Source organism: Rhinatrema bivittatum, chromosome 9 (assembly GCF_901001135.1).
Source record: "Rhinatrema bivittatum chromosome 9, aRhiBiv1.1, whole genome shotgun sequence".
NCBI classification, from domain to species: Eukaryota; Metazoa; Chordata; class Amphibia; order Gymnophiona; family Rhinatrematidae; genus Rhinatrema; species Rhinatrema bivittatum.
This window is the reverse complement of record NC_042623.1, coordinates 213,371,002-213,398,512: the sequence shown is the minus strand read 5'-3', so window position 1 is coordinate 213,398,512 and position 27,511 is coordinate 213,371,002. Positions and strand designations below refer to the sequence as shown.

The window sequence follows — 27,511 nt, the reverse complement described above, 5'->3', positions numbered from 1 at the left end:
TATTTACACAGCTATTTGAAATGCAATATAGTAAGGCTCAGCTGCTGAAATGATTGGCCAAGTACCACCATGTGATCTTCTTATGTATCTTCAACTACAGGTTCATTTGATGCATGTAAGAGGGTGCAGGCTCCTCTGTGACTGGTGGAATAAGGATCACATGACTCTGAGCTGATTAGTTGACCTACTGGCGTTGCTGCAGATATTGATTGCTTCAGTTCTGTTTGGACCCACAGGGAAGTAAGTTGCTTGCAAGATGTTACATTTTTGGATTTATTACCCACCTATTTTATGATTAAATTCACCCAGAGCAGAGTTGTTTTTAAAGTTGAGTCCCAGCTATGCATAAACTTTGTTTTATTTATGAAGGCATGTCATATTTCTTGAATTAACTTAAAGTGGGTTTGATAATGAAGTATTATAGATTTTTCCTTTCGCACAGAAACATCTTCCACTTACGATGAAAACTTCTTTATTCATTTGTGAGGCCGTCTTAGTTCTGTCTCCTGAAAGCAGCCCTGCGGGGGTGAAATGTGGTCTACTTTGGAGCCCTGGGATTTACATCACCGCCTGTTAGCTTCAGTCCTGAGACTCCATGGCAATTTTTGAGCACTTTTTTTTGGAAAACATTTTAGTAGACATCTTCTACATTAAGACTACTCTGAATACCTGAAGTGTCTAGGACAAGAATAAGACTTGAAAATAAGCAACAATGTTTGCTAAAAAAATTTGGATAGAAAAATTGTCAATTAATGTCAGGGAACACCACTTGGAAAAAAAAAAAGGTGGGTTTTATTTTGTTTTTTGGCATGTCGTGATTATACTAGAGTATGTAATATGATCAAATTTGAATTAATGACTAGAAGGGGGACAGTAAGCAAATCCATGGCTCTCGTGCTAAACTTTCAAAAGGGAAATTTTGTTAAAATGAGAAAAATAGTTAGAAAAAAAATTGAAAGAGCAGCTACAAAGGTAAAAAAGTGTGCAAGAGACGTGGTCATTGTTAAAAAATACCATCCTAGAAGCACAGTCCAGATGTATTCCACACATTAAGAAAGGTGGAAAGAAGGCAAAACGATCACCGGCATGGTTAAAAGGGGAGGTGAAAAGCTATTTTAGCCAAAAGATCTTCATTCAAAAATTGGAAGAAGGATCCAACAGAAGAAAATAGGATAATGCATACACATTGGCAAGTTAAATGTAAGACATTGATAAGACAGGCTAAGAGAGAATTTGAAAAGAAGTTGGCCGTAGAGGCAAAAACTCACAGTAAAAACTTTTTAAAATATATCCGAAGCAGAAAGCCTGTGAGGGAGTCAGTTGGACTGTTAGATGACTGAGGGGTTAAAGGGGCAATTAGAGAAGATAAGGCCATCGCGGAAACATTAAATGATTTTTTTTGCTTCAGTGTTTCCTGAAGAGGATGTTGGGGAGATACCCGTAACAGAGAAGGTTTTCATGGGTAATGATTCAGATGGACTGAACCAAATCACGGTGAACCTAGAAGATGTGGTAAGCCTGATTGACAAACTGAAGAGTAGTAAATCACCTGGACTAGATGGTATATACCCCAGGGTTCTGAAGGAACTAAAAAATGAAATTTTAGATCTATAAGTAAAAATTTGTAACCTATCATTAAAATCATCCATTGTACCTGAAGACTGGAGGGTGTCTAATGTAACCCCAATATTTAAAAAGGGCTCCAGGGGCGATCCGGGAAACTACAGACCTGTTAGCCTGACTTCAGTGCCAGGAAAAATAGTGGAAAGTGTTCTAAACATCAAAATCACAGAACATATAGAAAGACATGGTTTAATGGAACAAAGTCAGCATGGCTTTACCCAGGGCAAGTCTTGCCTCACAAATCTGATTCACTTTTTTGAAGGAGTTAATAAACATGTAGATAAAGGTGAACCGGTACATGTAGTATATTTGGATTTTCAGAAGGCGTTTGGCAAATTTCCTCTTGAGAGGCTTCTAGAAAAGTAAAAAGTCATGGGATAGGTGGCGACATCCTTTCGTCTGGCTAAATGACAGGAAACAGAGTAGGATTAAATGGACAATTTTCTCAGTGGAAGGGAGTGGGCAGTGGAGTGCCTCAGGGATCTGTATTGGGACCCTTACTTTTCAATATATTTATAAATGATCTGGAAAGAAATACGACAAGTGAGGTAATCAAATTTGCAGATGATACAAAATTGTTCAGATTAGTTAAATCACAAGCAAATTGTGATAAATTGCAGGAAGACCTTCTGAGACTGGAAAATTGACCATCCAAATGGCAGATGAAATTTAATGTGGATAAGTGCAAGGTGATGCATATAGGGAAAAATAACCCATGCTATAGTTACACAATGTTAGGTTCCATATTAGGAGCTACCATCCAAGAAAGAGATCTAGGCGTCATAGTGGATAACACATTGAAATCGTCGGTTCATTGTGCTGCGGCAGTCAAAAAAGCAAACAGAATGTTGGGAATTAATAGAAAGGGAATGGTGAATAAAACGGAAAATGTCATAATGCCTCTGTATCGCTCCATGGTTAGACTGCACCTTATATACTGTGTACAATTCTGGTCGCCGCATCTCAAAAAAGATATAGTTGCGATGGAGAAGGTACAGAGAATGGCAACCAAAATGATAAAGGGAATGGAACAGCTCCCCTATGAGGAAAGACTAAAGAGGTTAGGACTTTTCAGCTTGGAGAAGAGACGGCTGAGTGGGGATATGTTAGAGGTGTTTAAAATCATGAGAGGTCTAGAACGGGTAGATGTGAATCGGTTATTTACTCTTTCGGATAATAGAAAGACTAGAGGGCACTCCATGAAGTTAGCATGTGGCACATTTAAAACTAATCAGAGAAAGTTCTTTTTCACTCAACGCACAATTAAACTCTGGAATTTGTTGCCAGAGGATGTTGTTAGTGCAGTTAGTGTAGCTGTGTTTAAAAAAGGATTGGATAAGTTCTTGGAGGAGAAGTCCATTACCTGCTATTGATTAAGTTGACTTAGAGAATAACCACTGCTATTACTAGCAAAAGCAGCATGGAATAGACTTAGTTTTTTTGGGTACTTGCCAGGTTTTTATGGCCTGGATTGGGCTCTGTTGGAAACAGGATGCTGGGCTTGATGGACTGACCCAGTATGGCATGTTCTTATGTTTTCTTACCCTTCATATTGAGGAGAGGGGTTGATTACAGGTGTATGTATATACATCTTTCACACTTCTTTTTTTCACTTCAAATTTGATTTTCCACAGTGTTTTGCATTTTGTGGTTCATGTGTAAGAATTCAATTACATTTACAGTATCTGAAGGACTTTTTGTATTGATATAGCAGGAATCACCTCATGTAACTGTACTCTGAGGATGCACTGCAGTTTTGTTTTGTTTTGTTATGTTTTTAAACTGTATTACAGCAATAGCTAATCAGCCAGAAAGGCCAAGAAAAGGAAGCAAAGCAGAGCATACCAGTTACTGTTTTCTTGCATGATATAATTCAGATTTTTTTTGTACTGTGCTAACAAGTGTGAATATGTGTGTGTGTTCTCTATCTCTACCAATAGGTTAAATAGGGACCATTTTGCCAAACCATAAGGGATGTTAAAATTACAGAAATTCACAAACACATCATATGAGTTTTATATACCTTTTTAAACAAAAATATATTAACGAGAGAAGATTTTGTGATTGCCATGTTAGTCTACTTGGATATGTAAAAATAAAGATCAACAAACAACTTGTAGGAGAGACCTTTTCATTGGACTAACTCAGTACATTACTGAAAGAAACATTACTTGCTCCTCCAGTTCTAGCTTTCTAGTAACCACTTATCCTGAAATAAAAAAAACAACAAGAAGGGTCAAACAAATTCAAAAAAGAGAAAATTGCATAAAACCCTGAAAGATACCATGATGCAAACTATGCCAGTGCATTTCACAGGACACCAGAGTTGCCCATATAGGAAACACATTGAACATAAAAGCATCCTCTAGGAATTTAGTAAACCTGATCCAAACCCAAAAAAGTAAAAAAAAAAAGTGTAGATGGAGGCATCAGTGAAACAGGCCAAACATTAAGGACAAAAATAAACCTTCACATACATAAAATAATGCTTTACGGAGAACAATAAGGTGACACATCAAGATGTAAATATTTCTCAAGAGATCGCCACTTTAACCTCATAATCAGGGTACTAAAAGTACATTTTGGAACTAAACAAGAATGCAAAACCTTTGCAGTTAAGATGATTAAATACTTTGGAACCAACACAAAAAAGAATTTAATATAGACTAGTGCTTCTCAACCCAGTCCTCAGGGCATATCTTACCAGTCAGAATTTCAGGATATTCACAATTCCTCCATTGTATGCAAATCTATCTCATGCATATTCATCTCAGATATCCTGAAAATCAAACCTGTTTGTGGCTCTTGAGGACCGGAGTTGGCCATCCCTTTACTATTCAAACTCAATGTAATTGCTTGGTTTAGTCATTAACCCGATGAACGGAACCTCACAGATGTATTGTTAATCCAATAAAAAAAAGTTATCACCTTTTGTTGACCCTGATTTCTAAAAACTGAAGTGAAATAGAGTTATTTATTTATTTATTTATTTATTCAATCTTATATACCGGCTTTCAAGTTCATTTCAAGGCGGTTTACATTGATTGAAGTTGCAGTAGCAACCTTCAAACACATATATACTAAAAACAAAACATGGTACATGACTAAAATACATTAAAACCAAAAGCTAGCTGACTAAAAATATATTAAACTAAACCCTTTCAAATCCCAACAATTCTGCCACATCTTCCCAGGTACCCCCCTTCCCTCCACCCATCCATCTACCCTCCTCCCCTCCACCCACCCATCTCCCCTCCTTCCCTCTTAGACTCTCCTCTCCCTCCTCTCCTAGTGTCTCTGTACTACTATGGAAAACGGGGTCAACTATTCAGGCTAAAAGCCTGTTCGAATAGCCAGGTTTTTATCTGCTTCCTAAAGCTGTTAATGTCCTCCTCTGTCCGAATCTCAGCGGGTAAGGAATTCCACATTTTTGGCCCTGCTAAAGATAAGGACCTCTCTCTCACTGAACTAAGGTGAGCCAGCTTGGGCGATGGAATGGTCAACAAGGCCTGCCCAAGGGACCTCAAATTTCGTGATGGGACATGGATACGTAAGGAGGCATCCAGCCATTCCGAATTCGTGCCATATATTGCTTTATGTATTAAAGTTAGGCACTTGTATTGTATACGGAACTGAACCGGCAACCAATGTAAACCCATCAGAACTGGGGAAACATGATCAAATTTTTTTGTGTCAGATATTAGCCGTGCAGCGGCATTCTGCAACAATTGCAGCGGACGGATAGTCGATGAGGGCAAAAGGGAGGCCATCTGTTCTAAACATTTCTAAAGCCCATGCCATGATAGTTCAAGCTGACAGAGGTATATACAAATGTCAGACAGAAAAAAAGAAGATAAACTGTTCTGATACACTACCCAATACAGAAAAAAATCTGCATACTAGTCAGGTTTTCAAGACAGTCAAAATATATAAATTAACCGGGTGATCAGATTTATACAAATATCTCTATTCATTGCGGATAGCGACACGTTGGCAGTCCTTGAGGATTGTAAATTGTAAATTAACACATACAGGTAAGAAGGCAGAGTTGCTTACCTGTAACAGGTGTTCTCTTAGGACAGCAGGATGTTAGTCCTCACAGATGGGTGACATCATCAGATGGAGCCCAGCACGGAAAACTTTGACTGGCACACTGAGCATACCCAGCATGCCACTATCCACGCAGCCACGTGGGATCCCTCTTCAGTCTTGTATCTTAGCGAACAGATGAGCGAAAAATAAAAACAAACCAACAGTGAATCCAACTCCATGGGATGGCGGGTGGGTTTCCTAAGGACTAACATCCTGCTGTCCTAGGAGAACACCTGTTACAGGTAAGCAACTCTGCTTTCTCCTAGGACAAACAGAATGGTAGTCCTCACAGGTGGGTGAATACCAAGCTGCATGCAGTCCCCAGCAATAACAGGACTAACAGCACTAAACCATATGCCAATGGGCACAACAACAGAAGTGCTGCGGGTTGCAATGGGAGGCAGCAAGAACCAGGTAGGGAGAGTTGGGTTCTTATGCCTGGACAAGATTACGAAGGACAGACTGGCCAAAGGTACTGTCCTGGCGATCATCCTTGTCCAAACAGTAATGGGTGGCAAACATGTGCAGGGAGCTCCACTTCACAGCCTTGCAGATCTCAGCGATGGGGACCGCACAGAAGTGCACCACCAACACTGCCATGGCTCTGAGTGCGCCTTGACGTGGCCTCCAAGCGGAAGGCCCGCCTGCTTGTAGCAGAAGGATATACAGTCCACCAACCAGTTGGACAGGGTCTGGTGGCCCACAACAACACCAAGTCTGTTTTTAATCAAAGGAGACAAAGAGCTGCGTGAACTGCCTGTGGGCTGCCGTGCGCGCAAGATAAAAGGCGAGAGTATGTTTGCAGTACAGGCTGTGCATAGCCCGTTCACCCTGGTGGGAATGGGGTCTCAGGAAGAAGGTGGGCAAAGCTATGGACTGATTAAGATGGAAATCAGTCACCACCTTAAGCAGGAACTCAGGGTGTGTGCGTAAAACCACCCTATCATGAAAGAACTTCATGATAGGGAGGATACATCACTAACACCTGAAGCTCACTGACCCTGCAAGCGGAGGTGACCGCAACCAGGAAAATTACTTTCCAGATGAGATGTTTAAGCTCGCAGGAGCACATAGGCTCGATTGGAGGCTGCATGAGCCGTGATAGTACCATGCTGAGGTCCCAGGACTCAACAGGAGGATGCAGAGGGTGCTTTAGCTGAAACAGGCCCCTCATGAAGCAGTCCACCTTCGGCAGCACAGAAATGGATGCACCACTTATCCCCTGGTGATAAGCGCTGATCACATTGAGGTGGACTCAGATCAAGGTAGTCTGTAGCCCAGACTCCGAGAGGGACCATAAGTAGTTCAATAGTCGCAGAATGGGGCATGAGAAAGTATCTAGGCCTTTCGCCTCACACCAGACAGAGAACCTCCTCCACTTCAACCGGTAAGACTTCCTAGTGGAAGGCTTTCAGGAAGCCACCAGTATCTGCAACACATTATCAGAGAGATCGAGGGACTGCAGGAACACCCTTTCAACATCCAGGCAGTGAGGGCCAGCGACTGGAGGTTCGGGTGTTGCAACCTTCCCTGATCCTGCTTGATCAGGTCATGGGAGCAGCCCAGCCATATGGGCACCTGGATTGACAGATCTTGCAGGATCGGGAACCAGACTTGCCATGGTCTATATGGGGCAACCAGGATCAAGATGCCCCTGTCCTGCTGGTGCTTCCCAAGTGTCTTCTACGCATACAGGAGGCCCTTGCCCCAAAACCAGGCAAAGGCATCTGAGGATGGTTCCCCGTCCTCCCTGTACAGGGAGCAGAACTGGGGCACTTTGTAATTCTGGGGGGAAGCAAAGAGATCCACTTCTGGACTGCCCCACAGGCAGAAGAGCCTGTCTGCAATTGTCGGGTTCAGTGACCACTCGTGTGGATGGAAAGCCCAACTCAAGGTGATCCGCCACTACATTGTCTGTCCCTGCAAGATAAGAGCCTGCCCTTGGACAGGGCAAAGCAGGAAGAAGCCCACCCCCTGCATGTTTATGTACCACAACGCAACTTGGTTGTTGGTCTGGATCAAGACTACCTTGTGGGCCAAGCAATCGTGGAACGACGAGAGCACGTACCGAATTGTTCGCAGCTCCAGGAAGTTTATTTGATAACACGCTTCCTGTTTCAACCATAAGCCCTACGTGCGGAGACTGTCCACATGAGACCGCAACCCAAGGCGGAGGCATCGGTGGTCAGCACCACTTGGGGAGATGGCGTTTGGAAGGGAAGACCTCTTTCCAAGTTGGGCAGCCTCTCCCACCAGGAGAGGGAATTCCAGAGTAATGGGGTAACTTGCACTGATGCCAAGAGGGCCTGGAGCCACTGAGAGCGAAGTGTCCAAAGCGCGATGCGCATGGCTAGTTGGACAAGTGGGGTGATATGTATCGAGGCCACCATGTGCCCCAGCAAGCAGAGAAGCACCCTGGCAAAGATCTTGTGACTCTGGTGGACATAGTGCGCTAGGGACGCTAGGGCCTGGGCATAGTCCTGGGGAAGAAGCGCTCTGGCAAGGGTCATATCCAGCAGAGCTCCAAAAAATGCCATTTTATGCTGAGATGGGATTTTGGAAGATTGATTACGAATTCCAGTGACTGAAGCACCTTGGCTGTGAGGCAGTGGGAGCATAGAACACTCTCTTGCATGGTGCTCCTGATGAGCCAGTCATCTAGGTAGGGGAACATGTACACTCCACTGCATTGTAGATGTGCACCATTACAGCCAGGCAGAGGCGAGGCTGAAGGGTAGCACCCGGTATTGGAAGTGCCTGTGGCACACTAAGAAGCGGAGATACTTCCTGCGAGATGGGAATATGGCTATATAGGCATAAACGTCCTTCAGATCGAGAGAGCAGAGTCAGTCTCCTTAGCGAAGGAGAGGGATCAGGGTGCCCAAGGATACCATCTTGAAGCATTCTCAGTGCAAGAACCTGTTTAAGGCTCTGAGATCGAGAATAGGCTGGCTTCCAGACCCTTCTGAACTACTGCCTCTAGCAGTTGCTGCTGAGGCAGGTTCTCCACCAGCTCCTGAACCTGTTTCCATAGGTTCCTGTTGTACTGGGACATGTACAACTGGTAGGAGGTGATAAGAGCATCCAGGACCATGTGTTCTTGGCCTGGAGGGGCGGATGAATGGGTGCGGGATCCTTTTGCCTTTTGAAGGGAAGACTCAACAACCAGAGACTGATGGGGGAGCTGCCACTTTTGGAAGCCTAGGGCATGGCTGGATTAGATAGAGGGCATCTGTCTTCCGGTTAAAGGGAGGGGCAGATCCCAGATGCTCCCAGATCCTGTAGAGAAGCTCTAAAAGGATCTTGTGGATCAGGATAGCCACCACCTCCTTCGGTATATCCACAAACTGGAGGATCTCCAGCATTTTGTGGCGGACGTCCTCCTCTGTGAGGAGTTGGAAAGGGATGGCTTCTGCCATCTCCCTAACAAAGCCTGTGAAGGAGAGGTCTTATGGGGGAGAGTGACGTCTCTCCTCTGGTGGAGAAGGCTCGGAGGGAAAATCGCCAGAGTCCTCGGAAAATGTCTCAGAAGAATCATCTGCCCAAGAGTCTTATGTTGCATCCTCCTCACTAACGTCCCCGGAGGGATAGTGAGAGAGACCAATGCCCATTCCCCCCAGTAATGGCATCGAGGGTTGTCTGGGCAACCTCAGTGCCGTAGTCCTCAGGGGCATCGATAGCCCCAGAGGCACCGAAGGCACCAAGGAAACCAGCGGCCCCGGTACTCCCAATGGCCCAGGAACGGGCTCAGGAAGGGGAGGCACTTTCGTGGACCTTGGATGCAGTTGTGTTCCTTCCTCCTCGGAGGATCTGAGAACTGGAATCGCTCCTTAGGGTGATGTCGGAGGCAGATTAGGAACTGAGGGGCCCTGGTGATCAGCTGTGTTGGTAGGGCGCCCAATAGGGCACTAGCAACACAGGCACTGGTTCCGGCAACGGCATGGGGTCAGCGCTAGGGGCGGTCCAGAGGGCATGGAGTACTTCCTGTTGCACCCTGTGGTCCAACTCCTCCTGAAAATCTGGCAATGAAAGCACAGATGAAGGAGGAAGAGGTGGACGAGGCGTCACCGGGGCCTCCATGGGGGGCCTAGGAGGCTCAGTGCCCGAGACCGGAATCGGTGGGGAACGCTTGGGACTCCTGGGCCTGAAAAAAGATGGTGCCTCTTCTCCAGAGGGTTGCTTTGGGAGAGGCTCATCATAGGCCGGTGCTCCCTTGGCATCGATACTGGTGCCGTGCGATGACAACTACTGGTGACAGTGATGGTGTTTCCCTCAGTGCTCGGCCCAGTCTTTCTCCAGTGCAGAGGAAGCCCACAATCTGGATGCCTTGGAATGGTCAGATGATGGAGAAGGCCGATCCCCCAAGCCCTTTTCTTCCCGAAGGGGATCAGGTGGGACATGGACGGTGATGCCGAGTCGGAGGGGTCCCTGCGACCCTTCGGTGTTAAGGTCCCTGATGCTGGAGTCGATGAAGCCGACTTTATGGCGCCAAAAAGCTGCTCCATTTTGTCTAGCTGGGAACAACGGCCCTTGGGAGTCATCTGAGCATAGTTGGGGAACCCACGGACGTCATGGGAAGCCCACAGGCAGAGGATACAGACCTCATGCGGATCCGTGATGAACATGGTCCGCTGCACTGGGGGCATTTCCGAAAACTGGTTGACACCATAAAAAGAAACCAGCAAGTGGTCCACAGCTGATGGCCACCAGAAGGTGACACGCTCGGAATCGACTGCAAAGAACGGAAAAAACAAACCTACCACGACGGTGGAGGGAAACAATAGCGGGAGAGAACTCATGCAGAAGAAAAAACAGAAAATTCCGAAGGAAAAGAACTTTGAAAAATTTTTGGAGAGAGAACTCCTAGACCATGATGGCAACTGCTTCACGGAAAAAACAAGACTGAAGAGGAACCCCTGCATGGCTGCACAGATAGTACCATGCTGGGCATGCTCAGTGTGCTAGTCAAAATTTCTAGAAACTTTGAGAAAAGTGTTCCATGCCAGACTCCATCTGATGATGTCACCCACCTGTGAAGACTACCATCTTACTTGTCCTAGGAGAAATTTTTTGTATTACATGCAATATCTCAGTATTAATGTTGAAGAAAAGTACATAACTCATTATGAACCTGTGTTATAATACTCGAATTAAACCAACAGAATGTAATTGGCCATTTCTTGCTGTACATGATCACATTATAAAGTAGAGTCCTGCTGTGACAAAATAAAAACTTCTCTTTTCCACAGAGGTATTTTGTACATTGATAAACAGGCATTTAATGAGTTTCATTTTTAGGTGCCTTCCACTCCGTGAAGTTCCCAGCTCTAGTTTCAAGTGCGTCATTCTGTTCATAGAAAAACCACTTGCACCACGTACTGCTAGTCAGAAAGGAAGTCTACAAGAGCTCAAGAACAGCACAGGTACAGTACTGGATCTTTACTTTTTCAACTCTTAAAATTAATATGCTTAAATATAAATTTACAGCTCTACCAACAAGATAGTGATGCTGGTCACAAAGACATCTCTCAAAGGGAGGCTTAACTATAAATCACTCAAAGTATGCCAGCCTTCCAGACAGCATAAAATCAATAAATCAGTCCTTTCTTTAATGCACAGAAAGAGATGCTGAAAGTATTACATGGAATGTAAAACTTGTTAAAATGTTTAAAGATACAAGTAGGAAAGCAAGCCTTCGCATCTGTAGTTTAAGAGTTTACTAAACATTGTCACAGGCAGCTGGCACACTGGCATATTTAATACACAAGCCAGCTGTACATGGCTGCCCCAGCATCAAAAAAAGTATATGGAAAGAAAAAAAAAATATGACGGTAAATAACAGAATCAGAACAATCCATGGAGTCAGCAAAAAGTACATGCAAAAACATTTGGGTGAATTACAAAAACAGATTAAAAGCATTAAAAAAATATGAATCCAGGGAGAGCTAGCAGACAATGGAGTGGATACTGGAAGCACTGTCAGCTTGTGAGTCTACCGATTACATCGGGTGAGAGCCAGAGTGAGACTTAACGAGGTACAGCCTTTCTTTGCTGTCCCCTACTGCCCCAGTGATGTCATCAATCAACGGTGCCCTCCTATTTCAATGAGGGCATCGCGGAGTGCAGCCAAAGCCATGCCCCAAAGGGGCATACCACAAGTGCCTATGGGAAGGAAGAAGAAAAGTAAAATAGTTACATCTTCCCGGCTTCTGTGATAACTCAAGGCCCAATGGACGTGCATGTTACACTTCCAGAATTGCCTATTGAAGATTCAAGCTTGGAGAGCTCTTCTTCTGGAAATTCTCTAAGCCCAGGCAATAACCCACCGCCCCCTCAACCGCAAGCTTAGAATGCTCATGTTTCTGATTCTTCTAATATGGATACATTAGTGCATATAAATAATACTCAGGCAAGTGAGATTTTTTTTGAGTTGGAACTATCGAAGGGTTCAATCACTGTTCTGAGTTTTCTGTACTCAAGATATCATCAGTTCCTCTTACAGCAGTGAGTCACCAAACATTTAGTGGACCCCGAGTGTGTTACATTAATGGATCTTTGGAGGTTAATTGCCAAGTTGGATCATAATCTCTGCCAGGATCTTTGCCAAGATTCAGAATGGAGGACATGAGACTAAATTTCACACACTAGTAGGTTCTTTGGCAGGAATACATGCCGAGTGGCTACAGTTCAGGCAACATGTGCATCCCGTGTTAAGAACTGTTTATATTATATCCATAATCAATTTGAAATATTAGAGGACAATCAAAGCATTAGGAATTTGAGGTATTTTAATTTTCCTAAGACAAGGTTGTCTGCACATGAATTGTTTATGAAATATATTAATATATTAATTTATATATTAACAAGCCGTTAAGCCCGTTAAAACGGGCTACATCCCTCTGTCTCTCACCTCCCCCTCATTCTCTCTCCCCTCACTCTTCACCACCCCCCTCCCCCACCCACTCCTCCCACTCAGTCCCTCCCTCCCACTCAGTCCCACTCCCTCTGTCCTCTGCCCTCAGTCCCACTCCCTCCCTAGTCCCACTCAGTCCCCTCTCCCTCCCTCTCACTCAGTCCCCCCTCTCCCTCCCACCCTCTCCCCCTCAGTCCCACTCCCTCTGTCCTCTGCCCTCAGTCCCACTCACTCTCACTCAGTCCCTCCCTCTCACTCTCTCCCTCCCTCCCTCTCACTCAGTCCCACTCCCTCTGTCCTCTGCCCTCAGTCCCACTCCCTCCCTCCCCCCCTCAGTCCCTCTCACTCAGTCCCTCCCTCTCCCCCTCAGTCCCACTCCCTCCCCCCCTCAGTCCCACTCACTCCCTCTCACTCAGTCCCCCCTCTCCCTCCCTGAACTCCCTCCCCCCCTCCCTCCCGCTCTCTCTCTCCTCCCTCCCTCGCTGCTGCCACCGCCCGCTGCGAACCGCCGCTGCGAACCGCCGCCCGCCGGCGCTGCGAACCGCCGCCGCCGCGAACCGCCAACCGCCGCCGCTGCGAACCGCCACTCGACGCCGCCATTGTTTTCCCTGACGCTGCCTGAGGCCGACGTGCTCGCCCGCACATGCGCGGTAGAGCTGGTCTCTACTGCGCATTTGCGGCACGTCGGTCAAGTGTCGTTTATAGGTATTGATGAGATCTTGCATATTCCTTAAATGCCTGTATCAAAGATTTATCATTTACCTAAGAAAAAACTGTTACAAGGAATCGAGGGAGGACTTGATACTTTTGGTTTGGATAGTCCTAAGGTCTCTTAACTTTTTAGAGTCTTGTCTTGATTATAGAGTGATAGAAGCTACCTTATCGTATCTTTTTGTTTGGAATGTGATAAAAGACTTGATGTTTAAATAACATTTTTCCTATAAAAATTTCCTTTTTTGTGGTCAAAAGGTTCAGGTCTTTCCTGATGTTTCCTGGGCTACTCAGGCCTGGAGGAAACAATTTTTATCACAACGTCAAAAAGTACTAGATATAGGTACTACATTTTTTCTCAAATATCACTGTAAATGCTTAGTTTCTTTACAGAAAAATCAATTTGTTTTTTCTAATCCTCTTCAATTGAAGTATTTTCTTTTTGATAAGACTGGGGGAAACAAATAAGTACTACGAAACTGATGTGCTGTATTATACTATATGGAATTTATTTTCCCCTAGCATCTCTGTTAAATGCTCCCCATTAAGTGGGTTTGTTATGATTGTTCCAAATTATTGCCTTTTTTCAATATGTTGGTAATTTTCATATATCTTGTATTATCTCATTAATGTAAATGATAAAATGAGTAAAGGTTACACTTAAAAAAATATGAATCCAAAGAAATGTCACCAATACAAACCAAAAAAAAAAAAGACGCACTAAATGGTTCACAGAAATTCTCAATTGTTTGGAGCCTATCACTTCCATGACACTAGGTCAAAACCAGCTCAGGCTGATAGCTGGCCATCTCAATAGAGGGGCCAAAGATTGCACAGCAGGGAGACTAAATTACCTTCTTACCTCTGGAGCAAGGCCAAGGCTCATTGTCAGAGCAAAATATGGCGGGGTGGAGCTTGCACTGCCACAGCCTGTGCTGTGCCTATTTTGTGAATAAAGCAATCCGTTTCCAATGATGTCACTTTGTGATGTTTCATGAGCACTAAATTCACTTTGAAAATTTTTTTTTAATTCATATAAATAGATAAATAAGTATAAAATAAAATATGAGTCCCAATTACCATATGGAAATTTCAGGTGGCCATAGACTAGGCTCTCCAATTCCTGTCATCAGTGCTATTATGCCAGCAAGGCCTCTCTAGTGGTAACACCACAAGGGAGAAGCCAGACAACTGCATAATCTGGATAATAAAAGCAACTTTCTGCTTTATTACTATTATTAATGAATAAACTATTTTAAAAATTCCATTTTAAAATTTTAGCAACATTTTTATTTTGCAGATGACAATTTCTCGCTCGCTCAGAACAGGTAGGAAAAAAGATAGGCTTTAATAACTCAGGGTACTTCATGACATCTCTCGTCTTACGAGTAAGGCTTGTGAAAGAGTCATACATCCAATAGAAAACAGTTATGCAATTCTATTAATTTCACATGTTAATCTTTTTAAAAAAATAAAAAGGATGATAAAATAAAAATCTAAGGGCCAGATTTTAAAAGGGTTACGCGCATAAGGTACGCGCGTAACCCTTTTAAAACACCCCTGCGCACGCCGAGCCTATATTGCATAGGCTTCTGTCGCGCGCATAAGTCCCAGGGCTTTCTTGGGGTGGGCGTGTCGGGGGCGTGACGCGGTCGGCGCGTCATCCGGGGTCGGTGCCGCAGGCGTGGTTTCGGCCCGGGGGCGTTCCGGAGGCATGGCCACGACCTCCGGACCAGCCCCCGGACCGGAACGTGGCGCGTGGCAGCCGGCCCGGCGCGCGCAAAGTTACGCCTGCTTTGAGCAGGTGTAACTTGTGCGACAGAGGTAGGTGGAGTTTAGATAGGGCCAGGGGGGTGGGTTAGGTAGGGGAAGGGAGGGGAAGGTGGGGGGAGGCGGAAGGAAAGTTCCCTCTGAGGCCGCTCCGATTTTGGTGCGACCTCTGAGGGAACGGGCAGTGCGCGCAGGGCTCGGCGCGCGCAAGTTGCACAAATGTGCACCCCCTTGCGTGCGCCGACCCCGGATTTTGTTTGCGCCTGGTGCGCGAACAAAAGTACGCACGCGCTCTGTGTTTTAAAATGTACCCCTAATTGTTTCAAGTAGATTTTACCTGTAACTATCAGAATGTTTTTGTAATGTCATAAAAGTGCAAGCAACTGACATCCATCACCCTCATTAGTCACTTTATAGCCTTTCGCATTTTTATGATCCAATTCAAGACCAGCGATTGAAGTGCGAAAAACAGAAAAATTCAGGTAATATCTATAGAAGTTTAAAGGTTGCGGGGTAGAGATATGCATATTTTAGGTTGTAGTTACTGGCAATTTTCATGATAAGAATCCACACATAATGGTTACTTCTGTGTAGGCAGAATATATTTCCTGTCTGCTTAATTATCAGGGGATTTGACTGCTCATTGTTTGTACAAAGTTTGCATATTATCTTTGCATTATTTGATGAAAAACAACAAAATCGTATCATGCTTAGTGATCTAAAATTCACTATATGAAGCATCTCTACTGCTAGAAGATCTTTTGTTGTCCTTTAATTGCAAACAAGTCCAACTTAAGTTAACAGTGTCATTCATTATAGCAATTGTGACCAAGAGCTACAAACAGGCCGGGTTTTCAGGATATCTATAATGAATATGCATGAGATATATCTGAATACAATGGAAACAATACATGCAAATCTATCTCATGCATATTTATTATGGATATCTTGAAAACCTGGCCTGTTTATGGCTATCCCTGCATTATACTCTCCACCATGATCAGGTAATCTAAATGTAAACAGCAGGGTTACCATATGACTCCACATCACCTAGAGCTACCTGAGCCAGTCCTGGCCTTACCCCATTACATGCAAGGAGATGCAGTCCTGCATTTCTCTTGGTTTGATCCATTCAATAGGGCAAAAACAGAATGGTCTCAGTCTGTCCACAGTAGCAACGAGTGGAATTGACATGGTAAAAACCTTCAGTTTGTATTTTCTGCTCATTCATTCAGTTCAGATCAGAATTTCATTTACACTAAAGTCAATGAGGGAAGCAATGCATTCTATTTTTTAATCTTATTTTAGGGTTTTACATCCAAGTATTATGAAATTTGCTGGCAGGTATGAACAGCAGAGGCAATAGCACCCAAGACATCAAGAATAGCATGAACACCCCATGGCATCAAAATAGGAGCAAAGAGCACCAACATAGTATGAACCCCACAACACCCCCAAAACATGCTTGTTGACTATGTAAGTGGTACATTTTCAAAACGTTACACCTGTAAAAATTAGCATGTGCGCGTCTAAGAAGCTTCTACTCACATATTCCATATTTTATAAAAATAAAATTTATGAGCATATTTTAATTTTCACACATACATATATGCGAATAAAAAAAGGGAGGGGGCGTAGGGGAATTCCGGGTGGGCCAACACGTGCATAAGTTGCTATTTTTAAAGACATACACTTGTCTATGTATTTGGGTTTTTTTGTTTGTTTGTTTTTTACAACTAATTATCCATAAGCGATATTAAATGTGTTTAATGTATAGTAGACTGGATAGAAGGTCTGGGTGAACTGGGGGGAGTTCAGACTGAAGAATGAGAAAAATCTCAATGACCGGACAAGTACTGAGTTAACTGGTGAACTAATTGGTAAACTAGTTAAATTTGTTTATACAGGCATGTTTTAAAATTGGCCAACCTACGCAAGTCCTACTTTACTTTCACATGTTAAATATATGCAAGTATATTTTTTAAATAGATAGAAAAAGTGCACACGTTCAATGCATTGATATGTCATTTCAAGAATACATATGTTCTTGGAGAACAGAGGATACAAGGTTAAAATCCACAATAAAGAATCTCAATACCATCTGTCTTCACAAGGGGTGCCACAGGGTTCCTCCCTTTCTCCAACCCTTTTTAATATTTACCTTCTCCCACTCTGCCACCTTCTTACTAAACTAAAATTAAAACACTTCCTATTCGCAGACGACGTGCAGATCGTTATCCCCATAAATAAATCCATTACAAACACATTAGAACTCTGGGAGAGCTGCCTAACGGAGATCAAACACCTCCTCAACAGTCTGAACCTGATTCTCAACGCTTCAAAAACAGAATTCCTCATCATAGCCCACGACAATAACAAGATCACCTCAAATCCACCAGCCAACCTGCAAACCACAAACGTAAGAGATCTAGGAGTTATCCTCGACAACCGCCTAACCCTAAAACCATTCATTAACCAAACGACCAAGGACTGTTTTTACAAATTATACATCCTCAAAAGAATCAGACCGCTCTTCCATTCCCGCGACTTCAGAACAATTTTACAATCAATTATATTTTCCAAGCTGGACTATTGTAATTCCATTCTACTAGGCCTTCCAGCTTCTCATACAAAACCGCTACAGATGGTGCAGAACACAGCTGCCAGAATTCTGACCAACTCTAGGAGATTCGACCACATAACCCCGATCCTGATAGCCCTTCACTGGCTACCTATTCAATACAGAATAATGTATAAGTCCATAACTTCCATCTTCAAAGTCATCCATCATCTCGCACCATTAAATCTACAAATCCCCCTGGAAAAACACTCCACAGTCAGACCAACCAGGAATTGCTATAAAGAAGCATTACAGGTTCCACACGCCAAAGCCTTCAAACACAAATCACTTGAAGACAGAGCACCATCAACAGCAGGACCACGCTTATGGAACTCTATCCCATCAGAGCTGCGCCAGGAAACATGCTTACTAACTTTTAGAAAAAGACTAAAAACCTGGCTTTTCAGAAAAGCCTTTCCGATCTTAGATTAACCCATGTTAATATTATCCCTTAATTACTTTTTCAGAGTTCACATCATCTCATAACTCCATTATAAAGTCTTAATCATCCACCACCTACTCCAGACCAGGACTGCTCCCAGTCCGGGTCTTTAAGTTACATATTTTGTAAAGATCCATTGTAAATGCATTTTTTATTAATTGTTATACTCTCTTCTTCTTCTTCTTCCCACTCTCCCAGTTGTATAATTCCTTGTTCATTGTAACTGTATTTTCTGCACCAGTTAGTTGTTCCAGTTCTATGTTTAATGCACAAACTGTTCAATGTAAACCGGTTTGATGTGACCCCTGGTCGTGAAAGCCGGTATAGAAAATAGCTAAATAAATAAAAATAAATAAATAAAATAAATATGTGCATATGTTGCAGGGTAGAGATGCACATATTTTATAAAATGTGCATTTATCATACCTAGATGTTATAAAATACTTGCGTAGATCTGCTCTTGGTCATATACATGTGTATATGCATTACCTCTTAGGAGGTATTTTTCAAAATGATTTATGCCCGTAAAACTGGTCTTTATGCATGTAAATGGGCTTTTAAAAAACTGCGAAGATATATACTTTTACAGGGGTAGTTCTGCTTGTGAGTCTCTATAGATTTTAATGGGACCAACTGAATGAGCCGAAAATAATTTGGTATTATCAGAGGACTGGGCCTATTCTGTTTGGATGACCATAATAATGACTCATTCAGATCAAATTTCACATTTGGATCATCTAAATTCACATCCCTAGCATGGATCCATCTATTTTAGTTTCAGCAGACCACAAAACTTTGCCACATAACTACAATATCCTCTAAGTTTTCCTTTCCATGTTTCAAACACAATTCAAGGTGGGCTTCCTTGACTATGGGCTTCCTTCTTGCTACCCTACTATATAGGGAACATTTGTGGAGTGCTTGGGATATTATAGAAAGTGCAAGATATAAACTGAATAAAATAAATATTGCTATCACATACATACTTTGATAAGTCTTAGCCATGGAAGCCTATAGTTCTATCAAAGTTAAAATTGGCCTCTTGGTTGCCTCCTTAATCAGTCTCTTTGCTTGGATTTACAGTCTGGAGGGATGATTTGATCTAGGGTCCTGTCCATGATTCACTTTTTAATAACTGTCTTGACCATGCTCCAAGAGATAATCAAGGACTTTATAATTAATTTATACCTATCCCCAAATCTGTGCTTTTCCACTACTTTGTCCCCGAGTTGTTTGATAGCTGCTTGGTACCTATGGTTGTGTCTTTGTTTTGAAATACACTATCCAGCAGAGAGAGCCAGCATGCTGAATTTATCCTGCCATCATGTGAATTACTAAACATAAAACAGGTAGAGCCAATTGACTTGGTGTGTACATTAGAGCTTAAAATATTTAGGGATTGCTGAAGGGGGGTAGAATTTATCCAACCAAGCTATTTATTTTATTTATTTATTTATTTCAAAATTCTTCTATACCGTCGTTAAGTTAGGTAACCATCACAACGGTTTACATGGAGGCACGATAAAGTAAAATATGAATGGTATAGATTTACAAGTTAACTATGTGCCATCAAAGTACGGTAACATTTTAGTAATAATAAACTATGTGTATAAATTAAACCTATATGTAGTTTAAGAAATATTGATTTGAATTTTAATGTAATGATATATTTTACAGTTAAAAACAACTTATTTGCTTGGTGCGACCTTTTCACTCAGCTGTATTTCTCCTTCTCTTTGTCTATACAAAAAGCTTGTTTATAAAGCCATGTTTTCAAGTTGGTTCTGAATAATTTAAAATTTAAAATCTCTCTGTCGTCTCAACTCGAGTGGCATGGTGTTCCATAGCACAGGACCAGCCAGTGACAGTGCTCTTTCTCTCACCTGAGTAAGGCGTGCTGATTTAACAGAGGGTATGGTCAGTAGAGCTTTATTGGCGGATCTCAGGTTTCTGTTTGGGACGTGTACACGTAATGCTGTATTGAGCCAGTCAGCTTTCTCATCGTGAATTAGTTTGTGGATTATACATAATGCTTTGTATTGAATTCTTTGTTCAATTGTAAACCAGTGTAGTTCGGCCAGTGTTCCTGTAATGTGGTCACTTCTTTTCTTGCCAGTCAAAATTCTAGCAGCGGAATTTTGCAATATTTGCAGTGGTCTAATTGTTGATTGTGGTAGCCCTAGTAGCAAAGAATTGCAATAGTCTGTACTTGCGAATATCATTGCTTGTAGAACTGTGCGAAAATTGTTTATCGTTAGCAGGGGTTTTAGTCTTCTCAGTGTCATCAGTTTACCGTATCCTTCTTTTAATTTCTGAGAGATGTGCTGTTTCATGTTTAATTCAGGGTCAATTATTACTCCCAGATTCCGTACTTTTGTTGCTAATTCCACAGCTTGATTATTTTTGGTTATGATTGTGGGTTGTATGGGATGTATCTTTTTGCGTTCAAGGTGTAGGAATTCAGTTTTGTCAATGTTTATGACCAGTTCCATTTGATTTAGTAGTTGTTTGATTATTTCCAGGTACATATTGGCTAGTTTCATTGTTTCCTCAATAGTGTTTACAATGGGTAACAGTAGTTGTATATCATCTGCAAATATGTAATGTATGATTCCAAGTCCTGCTAGTAGATGACATATTATTTATTTATTTATTTATTTATTTAACAACTTTTAATATACCGACGTTCGTATGGCACATCACGCCGGTTTACAAGTAACTCAATTAAAGGAGGAATTACAATGAACAGGGGGCAGGGGATGGGAACAGGCCAGAAAGAGGAGAGGGCTAAGGGAGACATATTGGTAGTAAGTAAATATTAAAGAGTGTTGCGAGACAAGGCTGATCCCTGTGGGACATCTGTTAGTAGTGAGACTTTGTCTGAAAGTGTGTTATTGATTTGGACTTGAAAATATCTGTTGTTTAAGTAAGATTCAAACCAGTTTATTGTTTTGTTAGTTAGTCCTATTTCTTTCAGTCTATTGATTAGTATTTGTTGCGATCCCGGGTCGGCCCCGGGATCGCCACTTACCGCCCACTCGGTCCCAGGCCCCCTCGAGCCGCGTTCAGGCCGTACAGGCCCCGGGCACGGCGCCTCCACGCCGAGGAAGCAGCCGGCGTCCTTCCGCGGCTGGCCCCGCCCCCTAGCCGCACGCGGCAAGTCTCTGCATTTAAAGGGGCCAGCGCGGGAGATTCAGGGTGCCGGCTGATGACGTCAGACGCTGCAGGGCTATTTAAGCCCTGCAGTCACAACGTTCCTTGCCTTGCAACGAGGTCCACAGGGTTCCTGTCTTCAGTTGCTGCGTTCCTGGTTCCAGCTTCACTCCGACTCGGCTTGCCTGCTGACCATTCTCCGTCTTGACCCGGCTCCGTCCCCGACTCCGCTTCTGGATCTGTCCTTTGGCTTCGGTACGTCTTCTGACCTCTGGCTTGACCCGGCTCAGTCCCCGACTCCGCTTCTGGATCTGTCCTTTGGCTTTGGTACGACATCTGACCTCTGGCTTGACCCGGCTCCATCCCTGACTCCGCTCCTGGAATTGTCCTTCGACTTCAGTATGACTTCTGACCTCTGGCTTGCCCCGGCTCCATCTTCGATTCCGAACTACTGCCTTCCTGGACTCCGTCTCGGATCTTCACCGCTCCACGGGCCCGAAGATTCTCCTAAGTCCCAGCGGCTGGGCCCCTACAGGCTCCTCCTGGGGGGGCTCCGGCTTCCAGGGCGAATTTCCAAAAGTCCCAGCGGCCGGGCTCCTACGAGCTCCTCTCGGGGGGGCGCCGGTCTCCAGGGTGAAGAGATCCCTACTCCAGGGCCCAACGTCGTCCAACCTCCGTATCATCCTCGAGTCCTTGGTCGCATAGGACTCCATCCTGTTCCTGCGTTCAAACCTACTCCGGTCCATCGAGCCGCCTCCCGGTTGGGACCTGTAGCTGAGGTCCTCCACAGCTTCCACCTCTTGTCCCGACCGGCCCAAGGGTCCACAAATCGTAACAGTATTTTGTGATTTACCGTGTCGAATGCTGCGGAGAGATCTAGTAGAACCAGGATGTAGTGTGATCCTGTGTCAAAGCCTCTTAATATAGTATCTGATAGAGCTAATAATAAGGTCTCTGTACTGTAGTGTTTGCGGAATCCATGTTGTGCTGGGTATAATATGTTATTATCTTCAAGGTGGTTTGACAGTTGTTTTTGTACTGTTTTTTCAATTAATTTTGCTATTAGGGGTAGGTTGGATACTGGTCTATAGTTGTTGAGATTTAGTGGGTCGCTGTTCTTTTTCTTAATGATTGGTTTGATTATGGCACCCTTCAAGTTATCAGGCATTATTCCTTCATCAAGTGAGAGGTTGATGATTTTGGTTAGCGTTGGGGCTACCGTGGTGGCTAGTTTTTTTAGTTCTATGATGGGTATGGTGACTATTACATGTATAGCAGGGTTCATTTGACTTATCATTTTCTCAACTTCGGTGTGTGATATTTCTTCAAATTCTGACCAGTTGTTTACGTCCCTAATGGGCATCTGAATCTTTTGTTTTGTTGTGTTGGGGATTTTTTTTCTTAAGTTCTCAATTTTTTCTTTAAAGAATTGGGCGACTTCGTTGCATTGGTTCTCTTGTAGGGTTAGTTTGTTATTTGTGCTGTCACTGGTTAGGTTTTTCACTATGTTAAATAGTGTTCTGGCATTGTTTGCGAATTTTTCTATTTTTGTACTGTAATATTTTTTTTTTGGTGTCTAGAATAGTTTTTTTGTAGTAGGCTAGTTGTTTCCTGTATATTGTTAGATTCTCAGTTGTTTTATTATTTTGCCACTCTTTTTCTTTCTTTCTAAGGATCTGTTTTGTTTTTTTTATTTGTTCATTATACCATGGATTATTTTGTTTTGGTTCTTTAATGTAGGCCATTTTTAGAGGGTTTATTTCATTTGCTAAAGTAGTGGGGTTCTGTTTATCCAGTCGGTAGTTGCGTTGTGACTATTTGTAGAGTTTATGTTCGTTAGTTCTTTGTTTAAATTGTCTTTAAGAATATCTGTGTTGAATGGTGGTCGGTATGTGAATTTGGTATTTTATGTTCTTTTATTTTTACTTCATTTTCTAAGAAATTTTGGAATATATTTTTTATTTGGCAGTTGCGGGGTACAATGCGTGGATGCATGGAACAAACCATTGTTTTATTGCATTTTACTTCCAGGTTCTCTCTGTTGGGTAGTGCATTTCAAAACAACGACCCAGCCATGAGTTCCAAGGACCTATCAAAAGAACTTGGGGACAAAGTAGTGCATTTTACTTCCAGGCTACAAGGAAAACAATTTAAAAGGGGATGCTGATTTTATATAGCCACTGTATGTGTGTATTCCATGACAATGCACACCAAATTTTCAGGGGGGGGGGGGGGGGGCAGGGGGTGGTGTGGCCAAGAGGATTCAGACTTAAATTGAAGTATGAGCGAGTGCACTTCAGAAAGCAGGATCCAGTGGTTCTGTGTGGAACTATTTCTTTAACTTTACAGTGGTATTTACATCATTGCCCTCACTCAATTGCCATAAATTCAGTCTTTAAATCCCATGTTTTCATTTCTTTTAATTTGCCTATAGCACCTCTGCTCCTCATCCCAAAAACAGCACAGGAGGTCTGAGGGGTACCCCCCTTGCTTGGGTATCGCCTGACAATAGGGGAAACAAACTCATGGACTAACAAATTAGGCCACTGGAAGACAAGGAATTTATTTAGGTGTAAGCAACACATTGAGCCACGAACTGGCAGTATGCAGAAACTTGGAACGCAAAAAGTTATTTTCAAGATGTTAACGCCCCCCTCAGTAAGAGATATTTGGATTTCTTATTAATCCAACTTGAAGCTAAATGCTATTCCATAAATTAGAATGAGGATATATATTTATATGGCCGTAAGAAAAGGCTAAAAAGCTGGTAACCATATTAACTAAATTCACATGCCTTTACAATTTTAAAATTTATGTTTTGTGCATAAAGAAAGATACAATACAGCAAACTATATCACTCTCTCCCATAGCAAAGAGCCAATGGTTATTCTCTTTCTTTGGTACACTAAATCTAGTTTGTGTACTAACCTGTGGTAGAAACTATCAGGTACAGATATATATATCCAGCAGCAAACTGGCTGGAGAAAATTACCTTCTGAAACTCAGGACCTTCCATGCAGTACAGATTGGATGATGCTGAAATCAACAGTTTAATTCAAGACCAACTCCCATGTGATCTACCAACAACATATGCCAAGTTTAACAGTACAGTTTTGGCAGACTCTTGCAACTCAGACAGCAGTTTGAGGTCCTCTGAGAGGTGAGACTAGTGACTTTTCTTCTGACCGGCAATAACAGGAGGTGGCATAAAAGCACTAAGCCCCTCTCACCCTCAAAAATTCAGCCTAAGAAAGAGGTGCAAACCAGAACACCAAGTAAAATTAACCCTAAATAAATGTCAATTGCAGGGCGGTACCCATGTCGGGACTGATGAAGCAATAGCAACAACTCTTTGGTGCCGATGCAATGCAGTGCACTCAGCCGCGCACACTGTATAACCTGCAGTCGGACGCGGGATAAATAGGCGCTAATCCACCCCCTAATGCAATAGGGAGATTAGCGCCTATTTAACACGCATCCGACATGGAGTGAATGAGATAGCGCTCATCACACACAAATGCATGTGAATGAGCCTATTAATTCACTCCCCATGCAAAAAGATGTGCATCTCAGACGCACATTTATCGCTCAGAAATTAACGCCTGCCTGGAGCAGGCGGTAATAGCTGAGCGCAGGTAAAAGAAGTACAGAAATGCAGAAAAAACTGCTTTTCTGTACTTCTTTTTTAAAGTAAAATAAATAAAATATAATAGCTCAGCAGACCGCTGAGTTATGAAGACCGACGCCGGTAAACTTGGCGTCGGTTTTCATAACCGGCCGTCTGCCAGTAATGAAAATAGCCGCCGATAAACTCAGCTGCCGTTTTCATTACTGGTAGACAGGCAGGGGGGGTGCCATGCAATATGTAAATTAGGGGGTCGCGCTAGGAAGGAGGCGCTAGGATCGCTTGCGTGAGTTTATCGCGGCTGTTTTCATTACTGGCAGACAGCCAGTTATGAAAACCGACGCCGAGTTTACTGGCGTCGGTCTTCATAACTCGGCGATCTGCCGAGTTATTTTATTTTATTTTTTTAAATGTAAAGTTTTATTGACAACAAGATCATAAGAATACAGCACATAGAAAGCCGGTAAGTCAATAAGCTTATCAAAAAATATAACCCCCTGAATTCCCCCCTCGCTATTCTGAATACAGTAGTATCATTGATACAAAGACATACAGATAACGTCAAGGTTCAATGTAGGCAGAGTGTTCAACACAGGTATGACATCAGCATATAAAGCAAAGTGTAATGCCAAGGGTATATAACTCAAAAGAAATCACAGTAAGGAACAAGATTGGTTCCGAGTAGTCCTTCCTGCGCGCTCTAGTTTGTAACAGATGCCTCATGTGTGCCCTGTGGTGTCATGAGTGGCTAACCACTTGATAAAGGGATCCCAGGTACGGCAGTGAACAGGCATATGATCTCGACGAAGAGCAGTTAGATGTGCCATCCTATAACACAAGTGGAGTCTATGGATCACTGCAGATAATGACGGCAGATGGGGTAGTTTCCATGCCTTGGCAATTTCACAGCGAGCAGCAATATAGACTTGTGACGTAAAGGATTGCATGGGTTTGGCAAGTCTTCGTTAGGAAGAAGCAGCAGAACCTGTGTGGAATGCAATGGGATATCTATACCAGTAATGTCCTGCAGCCAGTTTTGCAAAGCGGTCCAGAAAGGCTGAACAAGAGGGCACGTCCACCAAATATGCAGATATGTGCCCAATTGCCCACAATTCCTCCAATACTGATCAGAAACATGCGGGTACATAGCATGCAATCGAACTGGGGTCAGGTGCCACCTATACAGTAACTTATAGCAGTGCTCCTGAATGGCGGAGGAGATTGAGCTTTTAGCAGTCTGTTGAAACACAATATCCCAGTTATCTTCAGTTAGTACCTCCCCAAGGTCAGTAGTCCATGCTCTTATATGGGAGAAGGAGTAAGGGTTATGCGCACTCAATAGAGTATATAATTTGGAGATAACCCCTGTAATCTTATCGGCATGTGCGCAATATGTCTCAAATAAAGAGGTAGTAGAGCGAACCACCTGAGTTGCCGATAACTTATGCAAAAAATGTCTAGTCTGAGCCAACCCCAGGAAATCTTCAGGATCCCCACCAAAGCGGTCCTGAAGATCCTGAGGTGACATTAAGGTACCCTCTTTCCAGAAATGACTGACATTAACTATGCCCCTGGGTCACCCATTTATAAAAAAGGCGGGAAGTGAATCCTGCTGGAAAGCCAGTGTTGTGAAAAAGAAAGGATGATTGGTGATAGGAAAAGGATCCTACCATGGTAGTTTTCCACTGGTACCAGTTAGTAAGTGTGGCTTGTAAAGCAGTTGGCATAAAATCAATAGTTCTCCAGGTATGTTTAGGTTGCCAAAATAAAGCTTGTAGTGGCATTACCCCTATCATTGCCCGCTCTAAGCGTACCCATTACTTCAAGTCATGAGTATGATAAGTAGCAATGATAGCCCTCATGTGTGCTGCTCCATGATACCAGGAAAGATTAGGGACCCCTCTTCCCCCATTCTGGCGGCGGAGGTAGAGAACAGCCCGCAAGACCCTAGGTGGTCTCCTGTTCCAAATTTAATCAAAAAACTTATTTTGCCATACTTTAAGTATTGCTTTCAGAACTAGCATGGGCAGAATAGAAAACAAATATAGTAAGCGCGGTAGGACATTCATTTTCAAAATTGCTATGCGTCCCATCCAAGAAAAAAGTTCCCGCCCCCAACTATGGAGATCCCGGACCATTTTTTTCCACAATGCGGTATAATTGTAGTTAAAAAGCTCCGATAGTTTAGCCCCTATCTGAACTAAGTATTTAATAGATTGTTTTGCCCAGCGAAAGGGAAATGCTCCAGATATGCATTCCACTTCCAGGGGTGGTAGGGTAATGTTTAGCAATTCAGATTTATCATGATTGACTCGGAACCCAGCCACTTTATGGAAGGCCTCCAACTCCTCCACCACTGCTACGAGAGAAGCGTAAGGATTAGTCAAAGTGAAAAGAACATCGTCCGCAAAAAGGGACATTTTACAGTGTATACCTTCAAGTTGCACACCAGTTACTTCAGAGGATTGCCGCACCTTGGATGCCAAAGGCTCTAGGAAGAGTGCAAATAACATAGGCGAAAGAGGACAGCCCTGCCTTGTACCTCTCTGGATATCAAAGCAG

General features: G+C 43.1%; 3 protein-coding genes across 4 annotated transcripts in view; 2 read left to right on the top strand and 1 right to left on the bottom strand.

The window, feature by feature from the left end:
- Nucleotides 1–778, top strand: part of P2RY14 (purinergic receptor P2Y14) — a 63,328-nt gene extending 62,550 nt beyond the window's left edge. The window contains exons 2-3 of one of the 2 annotated variants that reach the window (XR_003858640.1): nucleotides 101–240; nucleotides 443–778. The gene's annotated coding sequence lies outside the window, so the exon portion shown is untranslated. Of the gene's footprint in view, nucleotides 1–100; nucleotides 241–424 lie in introns of both variants that reach the window. The other variant, XR_003858641.1, reaches the window with a different exon arrangement.
- Nucleotides 1–27,511, bottom strand: part of MED12L (mediator complex subunit 12L) — a 764,678-nt gene that overhangs the window by 511,409 nt on the left and 225,758 nt on the right. The window lies entirely within an intron of this gene.
- The window catches only part of GPR171 (G protein-coupled receptor 171), a 59,726-nt gene continuing 33,689 nt past the window's right edge, over nucleotides 1,475–27,511 (top strand). Inside the window, 2 exon segments of the mRNA XM_029616036.1 lie at nucleotides 1,475–1,512; nucleotides 11,014–11,138. Coding sequence (XP_029471896.1) covers nucleotides 1,508–1,512; nucleotides 11,014–11,138 — 130 coding nt within the window. The 5' untranslated portion in view covers nucleotides 1,475–1,507.